Below are 12,642 nucleotides of genomic sequence, written 5' to 3'. Positions count from 1 at the left end.
GTTCTTTTTGGAAAATGCTTAACCCAAGAAAAAACAGACTTCTCAGGTAAAATTTGGCATTAGATAGAGTTTGTAATGAATATGTTATTGTTTGTAATTTAGAGTAAGAACCTAAAGCATACTTACTTTAAAATTGTACTTCTTTTTGTTTTGCTAGGTTTGAAAGAGGCTGATAGTGAATCAGCAGGCCAGTGGGTCCATGTTAGTGACACTTACGTACAGGTGGTTCCAGAATCAAGAGCGCTTAGTGCACAAGCCTACCTTCTTTTCTATGAAAGAGTATTATAACTATTAATGGTAATGATTATTTAGGTCATTTGTTTTTGAATGCCGCAATGATAACTATAATATATAATGTGCCTTTGTAGTAGGAATAGCATGTTCCTCAAATGGTCCTGAACTTTTTCACCATTTTGGTGAACCCTTTTAAAGTAAATTTACTCAATGCTTTAAAATTCATAGTCTTAAAATAAATGTGAATTCTGTTTCCAGGTATTTATTCTGGGGTACAAAAACCTCCCAGAATTTATAGTAGGAAAGGAAACCCCTTTATGATGTGGCTTATTATTACAAGCATTCAGAAATGATGCTGGCTAAGTCAAATCATTCCTTGAGACAGTGTTTCCTAAATGTAATGCCACCTTCCTGAACTCTCACATATTCCGTATCATGGTTATTTTTAAAAATATATTTTTAGCCTTTTGTAACCTTAGTCTTGTTTTGAGCAATCATATTCCATGTTTTATATGCTTTTATATTTTTATAATAAATATTAAAGTAAAACTATTAAAAATTGTTTATCCACGTACCACTTAACTTAAAATCATCTCAGGGCCATCTAGTGGTATATATGTGTACTACCATTTAGGAAACTGCTATAACACATAATTTCATGAAGTAACACCTAATATGGTGTAGTTCCCTGGTCATATTTTATACAATTCAACCATATAAAAGGGTGTCACTGTAATTTCAGTAGTGTGGGTTTACAAATAATCTGTTGGTTAGCTTATTACTTTGAGGTTTTGAAAAACTAGAAATATATTGAGGCATTTCATAAACATATCTTTTGCACCCTCTTCATGGTGGAGTTAAGGATAACTTGCAAGTGGTTGGCCAAGGCAAAATATAGATGATTATAACATTTAGAATTGGCAATTAGAAGTTGATAATCCATATAGGACCATAGGATAGCTTTGAAATTTAAATTACCAAATTATATTTGTAAATGATAGAGAATTATATTCTTAACAGAAAAATATATACTTTTTCTACTTCTTGTAAATACTAAACACAGTTTTGGGGTTTTGAAATCACTTTGTCTTCAGCAAGCATCATTAATAAGTTCAGGTGAATTTAGCTTTTATTTTAATGGCATTAAGCTGGCATTTTTTATTTTCTTTTTAAATAATTAAATAATAGCAAAAATATCATTTTTCCCCTCTAGAATACAAATTATTGAGCTGTCAAAACTTGGCATGAAGAATATTACTATTACTTAGGCTTAAATATCAAAAAATAATGGCTACTTCAGTGTCATATTGTTGAAATAGAAACAAAACTGCATGGTTCAAGCATCCTAATCATTAGTGCCAATGAATGATAGTGCAGGCAAGTGCTGGGTAAATGCCTAGTCCCACTTCATTCTCCTCCTGGGAAGAAAGGATAAGAATAGTGGCTGCAGATAATCTATGGAAATATTTAATCAAGACTGTCTTAAACACATAAGCATATATAATGTTATCAAGGTTACCAGTGCTGCCTTTTGATATATGGATGAACATAACTGTGATTAAAGATGGTGATAGTATACAAAATGCACAGCTTAAAAATGTCATTGCATAAATTCTATTTTTAAGATGTTGAAATGTTAGTAGTGTTTTTCTTGATTTTTAACAGTGAAATAATCAAGAAATATATCTTTAAGTTAATCTGCAAAGTCAGGCTGTGTTCTGTAAAAGGTATTTTACAGCATTTTCTGTTTAACTGTAATGTGTTATCAATGGAGATCTCAGTACCAGAGCAGTGAATTTTCTGAAAAATATTGAATGTCTTTATTCAAGTCAGCCATCTTGGTAAGAGCAGTTTTCATCCCCCCACTGCCCAAATGTAAATATAGATCACCTAATTTTTCTTACAGAAAGATACTGTTAAGAGGCATGCACTTTTCATCGGATGGTCACTTGTTTCTTGTTTCAAAGACAAATATTTGGATAGATACCCATACTTGCTATGAGTCAGTCACAGTGCTGACACTATTTTAACATCATTTAAAATGGAAAGATCTACATAGATTTTTGACATTATTCCAGAAGTAACATGCCAGTAAGATATTTTTATTGTCATTTTCTTCATGTTAAATGAGCTACTTATGAAATCTATTTTTTTATGGCCTAGAGTTTGAGTGCTTTTTCCTTGTCTTCTGAAAATGGAATAAATTCAATTTTTGATACTTAAGAATTTCCTAAAGATAGCTTTTGTAACAGAGAAAGCATGTTAAATTACACATGGGTCTACATTAAAATTTTTGTTTTTATTTTGAGTATTTCCAAAGCACATTTGCAGGGATAGTAAATGTATATAGTAGCGAGTCTACCATAATAACAATAGTTTCTGGATCCCCTCAGGAAACAGTATAAATAAATAATAATGTTTACTTATCATCAACGTAACTACCATAGTGTTTGAATGAATTAAAGTTTCATTAGCTTTATTTAGAAACTGGGTTACCCCAGCTTCCCGTTTTTTTCCAAATATAAAATGATAAAATATTGATTATGTGCCAATATTGTCATTTAATGTTCTTAAAACTTGTGAAGACCACCTTTTTAGGTAGCTGAGAAGAAGAGTGATAGTTGGTATCAATTTATTAGCCAGGCATGGTGGCTCATGCTGTTGGGAGGCTGAGTGGGGAAGATGCTTGAGCCCACCATGATCACACCACTGCATTCCTGCAGAGTGACGGAGTGAGACCCTGTCTCAAAAATAAATAAAAAGAAGACAGTTGGTATCAATTCAAAGAATAGTTGATGCCTGTTCTCTTATTTTAAATGTACCAACAGAGCTATTTTACTGTATTTAATAGTTCTTAGCTTCCATGTGTGATGATTTTAATCAGTGATTTTATGCAATAGCTGAATAAAATTTTCTGAAGATTAAGCTGTGAAATGTATCAACCCTCATCTAATTTTTGTAGTACAAAATGACATCCTGATTCCTTTTAAAAATTCATGTTTGTAATTTATTTTTCTGCATGTATTGATGAAATAAGCCTAAACCAAATATGTGCAATAAAATTAAGCCTTTAGATAGTATCTAGTGCATTGTTAAAAAAGATTATTTCTAGATATTTATGTTTTTGTTACATAGAAATCATGAATTCAAATCTGTTTAAAAGATAACTATTTTCAATTTTGAGTAATAAATTTATATTATTCCTACTGTTTTTTTTCTTTTGCCATGTTTCTAGAAAATAGCTGTGTAACATATTGAGCATTATTTTGGTGTTACTGTATAAAACATGCATAATAAATATTCTTATTTATCTCATGTTGCAAGATTGGTCCTGGAATTTTCACAGTTTATGTTATTGACAGAAAGTTTTATCAACAATGCATTTGCTTATGTCTTAGTCCACTCAGGCTGCTATAATAAAATACCATAAACTAGGTGGTGTATTAACAAAAATTTATTTCTCACAGTTCTGGGGGCTGGGAAGTTCAAGATCAAGGTGCCAGTAGACTTGGGGTCTGGTGAGGGCCCACTTCTGTTCATAAAGACAGTGCTTTCTTGCTGTGTCCTCACATGGGAAAAGTACAAGGCATCTCTGTGGGTCCTTTTTCATGCAGCCCATTCATGAGGGTTCCATCCTCACGACTTAATCACTTCTCAAAGGCCCTATCTCCAAATACCATCACATTCGGGATTTGTGAATGTTGTAGGGGACGTAAACCTTCAGTTCATAGCAGCTTTTTCAGCTATATTCAAAATACCCTACATATTTTAGAAATTCTCTATTTCAAAACAGCTTATGGGTCACTTTCACTCAGATTTCAGTATCTACCAAGGATGATCATCTTCCTTTCAGGGGTTTCTTAAAAGGTGTATTACTTAGGATAATTATTAAGGCAAGGGTAAGGTCTTGCACCAGCAATTAAGAAATATTTTGCCTACCCATTTGTGTCTAAACTTCTTCCAGGTCATGAAGCTCTTTGAGATTATGATGAAAGTTAGAAACTATCTTTTATTTGTTTAGTCATTTAGTAAGTATTTGTTAGGCCAGGCACGGTGGCTCATGCCTGTAATCCCAGCACTTTGGGTGGCCAAAGTGGGCAGATCACCTGAGACCAGGAGTTCGAGACCAGCCTGGCCAATATGACAAAACCCCATCTCTACTAAAAATACAAAAATTAGCTGGGCGTGGTGGCACACACCTGTAATCCCAGCTACTTCGGAGGCTGAGGCAGGAGAATCACTTGAACCCGGGAGGCAGAGGTTGCAGTGAGCCAAGATTGTAGCACTGCACTCCAGCCTGGGTGACAGAGACTGTCTCAAAAAAAAAAAAGTATTTGTTGAATACCTGTTGTGTGGTAGGTACTAGGGATACAGCAGTCAACATAAGAGCCAGAAATCTAAGAGGTGAGGAAATACACATTCTAAGAATGTAAGGAAAATTTATGTTAATGGTAATGATATGGAGAAAAATCAAGCAATATGGACTCCCTATGAAGTCATGCAGAAATTAAGGTACAGGGGATGAATATATCCTAGAGATAAAAGGCATGGTGATATTAGTACTGATATTCCCGAGAGAGAAAGCTGAGCGTTGTAGGAAGGATGGGGTTTTAATTCTGGGGCCCTCTCTTCTGGCAATATAGAGACTGAGAAGGGAAGTCTTAACATCTGTATGTTCCCAGAAAAATGTATCTCCCTAATTCTTGTATGTAATTTTGAAGGCTCACGGACACTTCTGAAGCCATTTCATACGTATTTTAAATTGCACCCAAGAAGAAATATCTGAGATGTTTGCATTCCTATATGTATTAGGATAGGCTGAGTTGTGCTGCAGTACAACCCCAAATCCCAGTGACTTAACACGAAAGTTATTTCTGGCACATCTGAAGTTCACTGTGAGTCTGCACAGTCTGCAAAGGCAACTGATCTCCAACTGGCGATTTTGGTAATCCAAGCTGATTCAGTCTGTGGCTGTACCATTTCAATATGAGGTCTCCCCATTGTGGCAGAAGAATACAGCATTAAAAGATCTTGCACCAGCAATTAAGTTATTCATCTTGGATGTGTCTCTGACAACTCACTGGCCAGCAGTAATCACATGACCCTGCCTAAATGCAAGGAAAGATGGGTAGGAAAGAGTCTCCCATGGGCTTACAAAAAAAGGAGAATGGGATATGTGAATTTAACAGAAGTCTCTACCACAATCCACCCCTCTGGTCACCAAATAGTTTTTTTTTTTCCTTTATACACATGGAACACAGTGACTCTTAAGGGACAGGGCCCAAAAGTCCCATCAAGGTAAAGTTTTATCCTCCAAGACCAGGCTCTCTGGAAGTGCTGTATCAGATTTGGATGTTTGCTCCTACTGTTATGGAGACCCAGGAACCAAAAGGATATGTTCTGTTTTCCACATACTTAATGTACAGTGGTGGAACTGTATCTGCAATAAACATTCTGAATGGGGAAGAAGAATGGGAGATACAGTTAGGATCCCTAAGTCTGGGTATGGGATATATTCATGATTAGGGTTCTTTTCTATCTCCTAGGAAGAATTCCCTTGTTTATTGTTCTCCGAGACTGGAGTCCAGCATCTGGCAAAGTTTTTTTGTTTTTTTTTTTTTTAATCTTCATGGCTACATCTGAACAGCTATTGAGGGATATATATGCCAACTTTGGGAGTTGCACAGCTTTTTTGAGACCATTTCTTAGATGACTAGGGACTGTAATTTCTCTTAATTTGGAATAGCCACAAGTTGTTGTAGCCAAGGTTTGTGTGTGTTTTTAATACAATTCTTAAAATTTTAGTAGGCTTCTCATCTGTAGATAGATTCATATGCCAGCAACCATACCAGAGTTTTTTGTCACATAGTTCTTGGGTTTGCTATATTTCTTTGTTTTCCTGCCCCCACACCTCACTTTATGGCAATTACTTACAAGATTTTATGAGAGAGACATACTATACTCTCTGTTTGTTTTGAGACAGTCTTGCTTTGTCACCCAGGCTTGAGTGCAGTGGTGTGATCTCCACTCACTGCAACCTCTGCCTCCCAGGTTCAAGCGATTTTCCTGCCTCAAGCTCCCGAGTAGCTGGGATTACAGGTGCTCGCCACCATGCCGGGCTAATTTTTGTATTTTTAGCAGAGGAGATTTCACCATGTTGGCCAGGCTGGTCTTGAACTCCTGATCTCAAGTGATCCACCTGCCTCGGCCTCCAAAGTGCTGGGATTACAGGTGCAAGCCACTACACTCGGCTGGGAAAGACATACTCTTAATTACATTTTCACCCTCAGGCTTTTTTTTTTTTTTTCCAAGAGGAAAAAACGAAGGTTCCACATCTTTAATCCACTGAAAATTTTTCCAAAATGGATATAAAGTTTACATCCTTAGTTATCTTTGTTGCAAGCCTGAGTTTTAATAATCCTTTGTCACTTAAAAGCTTTCTCGAGTTTATCTTCTGCTTGGAGTTGAAAAACCAACCCTGAGAGTCTTGAAATTTTGGGTTGCCTCTATTCACTCGTTTCAGCTTTCATAAGCCAACTCTTTTTTCCTGAGCCCTACTCTTTCTTACAATACCTTGTCTAGTGCATCCAAAAGCACCCACCACACACTAGTATCTGGTTTTTAAACCTCTTCCCCTAGCTTGAAATTCATTATGTACATTATCTGCCTCCCAGATTATCATCGGTAACAGTTATATCAAATGCTTTATTGCTGCATAATGTGAAGTGCCATGTTTCAAGTCTCCAATATTAGTTTTTTCTGCCAACCAATCCTAAGTTAATGCTTTTTATTTTAGGTTCTTTGTTTCAGCAGCACCCAACTCCTGTTACCAATGTCTATATTTGTCTCAAGATAGGTTAGCCTTATGCTGTCTTATCAAATGAACCCAGAATTTCAGTGGCTTATCTTGTGGTCATTACAAAGTCCTTTACAGATCTGAGGATCTTCCTGGCAACTGTTTCCCATGAAGCAACTCAGTTATCCAGGCTGACAGAGGATTTCCCAACCTGTAGCTGCATTGTCTGAAACATGGTGTATTATCTGAAACATGCAGCCTGAGGACGGTGCACCAACTCTTGTAAGTGTAGGTCGACAAATTACTTCATTACTCAACCCACAATGAATTGGCCAGAACTAACTGATAAAGTACTCCCTAACTTTAAGGGGCTTAGAAATTCAATCTTCTGTGTGTAGTAAGCCTGTGGAGAATCATACTATCGAACACTAGTGATGTTTACTAATAATAATCGTCATACCAGTGAATTAAGTACAGAAACAGTAGTTTGAATCACAAAAGATTTTAGGTAAGAACAGGCAGTCATTGAACATAAGTTTACCTTACTTTCTCCAACCTGGCCTAAATGGACAATACCTGCATAAAGCCCAATGTGATCTACTGTTAAATAACTAAAGTAAGTATTATTTTATACTCTCGTATTTCATTATGCCAGATTCACTACTTTCCAGGAAATGCTTAAGTAACTATATTAAGAATCAAAGAGTAGGCCGGGTGCGGTGGCTCACGCCTGTAATCCCAGCACTTTGAGAGGCTGAAGTGGGCAGATCATGAGGTCAAGAGATCGAGACCATCCTGGCCAACATGGTGAAACTCTGTCTCTACTAAAAATACAAAAATTAGCGGGGCGTGGTGGCATGCGCCTATAGTCCCAGCTACTTGGGAGGCTGAGGCAGGAGAATCGCTTGAATCCAGGAGGCAGAGGTTGCAGTGAGCCAAGATCACGCCACTGCACTCCAGCCTGGCAATAGAGTGAGACTCCATCTCAAAAAAAAAAAAAAAAGTTGTAATTTGTAATGATGTGCCTGTAGCATACTAGCTTTAAATATTTTTCATCCACCATTGTATTATGTGGTAAAATATATACAACATAAAATTTACCACTTTAACCATTTTTAGGTGTATGATTAGTGTCATTAAGTGCATTCACATTTCCAGAATTCTTTCATCCCAAACGGGAATTCTGTACCCATTAAACAATAACTTCTCATTACCCCCTTCTCCCAACTCCTGGGAACCTCTATTCTACTCTCCATCTGTGTGAATTTGCCCATTCTAGGCGCGTCATATTAAGTGAAATCGTACAATGTATGTCCTTTTGTGTCTGGTTTATTTCATCTTGCATGTTTTCAAGGTTTATCCATATTGTAGCATGTATCAGAATTTCATTCCCTTTCAAGGCTGAATAATATTCAGTTGTATATATATGCCACAGCTTTAAATTTTTATTAGGTTTTAAGATGGATGTGATATGGCACCTAATAACACTATAAAGGTTCAAATCTCAAGAAACAGCAATAGTTCCTATTTCGATATATTTTCCACATATCATCTTACTTAGCTTATTTCCATTTTGCTTTAAGGATAATTTGTTTCTGTAATAATGGAAGGTGACATATCCTCCCCTAGAATTTTCTGCTTCACTCCATTCATTCATTCATTCATTGAGACAGAGTCTCACTGTGTAGCCCAGGCTAGAGTGCAGTGGCACGATCTCGGCTCACTACAACTTCCACCTCCCGGGTTCAAGTGATTCTCATGCCTCAGCTTCCTGAGTAGCTGGGCCACCACACCCAGCTAATTTTTGTATTTTTTTGTAGACAGTTTCCCCATGGTGGCCAGGCTAGTCTCGGACTCCTGGCCTCAGGTGATTCACCCTCCTTGGCCTCCCAAAGTGCTGGCATTACAGGCGTGAGCCACAGTGGTTGGCCAAATTTTCTACTTTAAACACTGAAAACAGAGGAAGTTAATAAAAATTTTAACCTATAAAGTCCCCTGGTTATTAGTCATTAACAGCAGATTGTCAAATAAGACTGGTAAAATGATGGCTGCTAAGCATTTGGTGATCCAGGTGCAGGATGATCAAACTGCAGCAGATCATGCACATGACAGCTGCTTACATAGAAATTTAACACAACACCTCCCTCTCCCTCTCCCTCTCCTTCTTCCTCTCCCGTCTCCCTTCTTTCTTCGGTCTCCCTCTGTTGCCGAGGTTGGACTGTACTGCCGTGATCTCAGCTTGCTGCAACCTCCCTGCCCCGGGCTCCTGTGATTCTCCTGCCTCAGCCTGCCGAGTGCCTGGGATTGCAGGCGCGCGCCGCCACGCCTGACCGGATTTTGTATTTTTGGTGGAGACGGGGTTTCGCCATGTTGACCAGGCTGGTCTCCAGCTCCTGGCCTGGAGTGATCTGCCCACCTCGGCCTCCCGAGGTGCTGGGACTGCAGACGGAGTCTCGCTTACTCAATGCCCAATGTTGCCCAGGCTGGAGTGCAATGGCGTGATCTCAGCTCGCTATAACCTCCACCTCCCAGCCGCCTGCCTTGGCCTCCCAAAGTACTAAGATTACAGCCTCTGCCCGGCCACCACCCCGTCTAGGAAGTGAGGAGCATCTCTGCCTGGCCGCCCACCATCTGGGATGTGAGGGGCACCTCTGCCCGGCCGCCCCGTCTGGGACGTGAGGAGCCCCTAGGCCCCGCCAGCCCGTCTGGGAAGTGAGGAACATCTCTGCCCCGCCGCCCCCGTCTGGGAGGTGAGGAGCGCCTCTGCCAGGCCGCCCCGTCTAGGAAGTGAGGAGTGCCTCTGCCCGGCCGCCCCGTCTGGTAGGGGTACCCAACAGCTCCGAAGAGACAGCGACCATCGAGAACGGGCCGTAATGACGATGGCAGTTTTGTTGAAAAGAAAAGGGGGAAATGTGGGGAAAAGAAAGAGAGATCAGATTGTTACTGTGTCTGTGTAGAACGAAGTAGACATAGGAGACTCCATTTTGTTCTATACTAGGAGAAATTCTTCTGCCTTGGGATGCTGTTGATCTATGGCCTTGCCCCCAGCCCCGTGCTCTCTGAAACATGTGCTGTGTCAACTCAGGGTTAAATGGATTAAGGGCGGTGCAAGATGTGCTTCGTTAAACAGATGCTTGAAGGCAGCATGCTTGCTCGTTAAGAGTCATCACCACTCCCTAATCTCAAGAACCCAGGGACACAAACACTGCAGAAGGCCACAGGGACCTCTGCCTAGGAAAACCAGAGACCTTTGTTCATGTGTTTATCTGCTGACCTTCTCTCCACTATTATCCTATGACCCTGCCACATCCCCCTCTCCGAGAAACACCCAAGAATGATCAATAAATACTTAAAAAACAAAAAAACAAAAACAAACAAAAATAAATAAATAAAAAATAAATAAAATGCATACAGTTGAGCTGATGCTGCAAAAAAAATGGTTGTGTCATATTTCTGCAAAAGATTTCAATAAAGTAGACTGATTTTTTTTTCCATCTTTCTTCCAAATTGTAATAAATGCCAAGGTACTAGTGATTATACCTCACCATATGTAGGCAAATGATGCCTCCCCCACCCCCAGCAACCCTTCTGAAAATTAGCCTGTATACCTACAAAACTCCCTGGGAGGCAGCATAAATGTCTTAAATTGCCATTCTGCATCTTAATATCATTAAATACTCTGCGCCATTAAAAAAAAAAAAAGAAATTTAACACAACACACATTCTTAGAAAATTCTGTGTTGAAATACATATACTTACCTGATGTGTCCATAAGATCATAATATTATGGGGAACTCTTAGAACAGAGTGGTTAGAGAAAGGGAACTGGAATTGGAACTGTAAAATTCATTTTTTGGTCTGGTAAACAGCAATTGCTGAGGGTGTCTCATTAAACTGGCACAAGGAACAAAATGTGAGGTATTTAATAATCCTCTCCACTTCGCAATGCATTTCCGAAATGACTGGCCTACATTAGGATCATTGTTGAACATATTAATGCAAACATATAGCAGATGTAAAAATTTCTGTGTGCAAAACAGATGCTGGGCACTTTGAGGACAGAGGTGAGGGGGAAAACCCTTACCCGAAAATTGCCTCACCTTCACTAGGGAAACAAGCAAACAATTACAATATGATTATAGGGAGTAGGAACATGACAGTTTCACTAGGCCAATCAGGTTTCTCCAAGAAGATAGAACATTCCTCTGATGAGAATGTTTCTCAGAGAATTAAACTTGAAAATCAGACCTGATGCAAAAAACTTGGAAAATGCACAAAATCACAGAGCAAAATTAGAGATTACTGATAACACGTGGTATATGTCCTTTTAGTTTTTGCTCCATACAGTGGGTTTTTATTTATTTTATTCTTTTGAGACAGAGACTCACTCTGTTGCCCAGGCTGGAGTGCAGTGGCGGGATCTCGGCTCACTGCGACCTCTGACCCTGGGTTCAAGCAATTCTCCTGCCTCAGCCTCCCTAGTAGCTAGGATTACAGGCGCCTGCCACCACGCCCAGCTAATTTTTGTATTTTTAGTAGAGACGGGGTTTCACCATGTTGGCCAGGCTGGTCTTGAACTCGACCTCAAGTGATCTGCCCGCCTCAGCCTCCCAAACTGCTGGAATTACAGGCGGGAGCCACCACGCCCGGCCCATACAGTGATTTTTTAAAATCAGATTGTCGAGTATTCTTATTTGTGCTAAGTGGAAATTAGGGAAACAGAGAAATAGGGATTTCCTTTTGCCTTCAGTAGTATCCTCATGAACCTGCGTCATGGTGTTGTCAGATGTAATTAATGAAGGTTTCTCACAAGATAAAATGTTATTTTGAGGACCACGTCCGTGGATTGGAGGAAAGGCAGATGGTTAGCTAGTGAGGACTTTATTATAATGCTAATTCAGGAGTATCTGGGTCTATAGTGCTGAGGAAAACTGAATTTTCATGCAAAGGGCATCTATATTTTCACATCTGTATCTTTATCCATCTAGCTGTGCTCTTACTATTTTGTTTCTACGGTAATTTGCTATTTCTTTTGCACGACAATTGCCCAATGAAATAATTCAGATACTTCGTGCACTTTGTCACGCAAAAGTTTTCATGTTACTCTCTGGAAAGGCACTTCCCAAGATGTAGCTAATAAACACTGTATCTTTGGAGCATTTTTGTTTTCCTTTTAACTTGTAGCTCCTAGCCTCGAAATTGATACTTTTGACACTTGAACGTTGTTCATATAAAAACACTGTGAAATCAACATACTCTCTTTGAGGAATAGCAGTGCATGCGTCCTTTTGAGAAGCCATCTTGTAGTTGAAGGAAAGCAGCAAGACGGCAACCAGACTTCCCCCCACGGTTCCCTAAAGGTCACGGATAAAGAATGAAAAACCGGGGACTAGTTAAGCCAAGGAGAGAAGAGCAAGTGTTCCCGGAAGGGGGCGCGATGTGTTGAGGTTAACAAAGAGAAAGACAGCTGCGGGGTCAGCTAAGGTCTCTGCTTTCGCTACCGACCCAGACTGCTCACCTTCACAAACTCATGTTTCCCTCAAGCGGAACCCTCAGCAGCGCTCAAGTGAGAGTATTCCATCCTTGGAATACTCTGAGAAGGTTCGAGCCAG

At 39.4% G+C, this 12,642-nt stretch overlaps 1 protein-coding gene across 7 annotated transcripts in view; it reads left to right on the top strand.

Moving 5' to 3' along the window:
* Positions 1–3,549, top strand: part of USP45 (ubiquitin specific peptidase 45) — an 85,905-nt gene extending 82,356 nt beyond the window's left edge. For all 7 annotated transcript variants that reach the window (XM_054492515.2, XM_054492514.2, XM_063666444.1 and 4 more), the window contains one exon: positions 158–3,549. In XM_054492515.2, the coding sequence (XP_054348490.1) occupies positions 158–288 (131 nt within the window). In that variant the 3' untranslated portion in view covers positions 289–3,549. The remainder of the gene's footprint in view (positions 1–157) is intronic.
* The last annotated feature ends 9,093 nt before the right edge of the window (positions 3,550–12,642 follow it).

This window comes from Pongo pygmaeus, chromosome 5, assembly GCF_028885625.2.
Source record: "Pongo pygmaeus isolate AG05252 chromosome 5, NHGRI_mPonPyg2-v2.0_pri, whole genome shotgun sequence".
Classification (NCBI taxonomy): Eukaryota; Metazoa; Chordata; class Mammalia; order Primates; family Hominidae; genus Pongo; species Pongo pygmaeus.
This window is presented reverse-complemented; position numbering and strand designations above follow the sequence as displayed.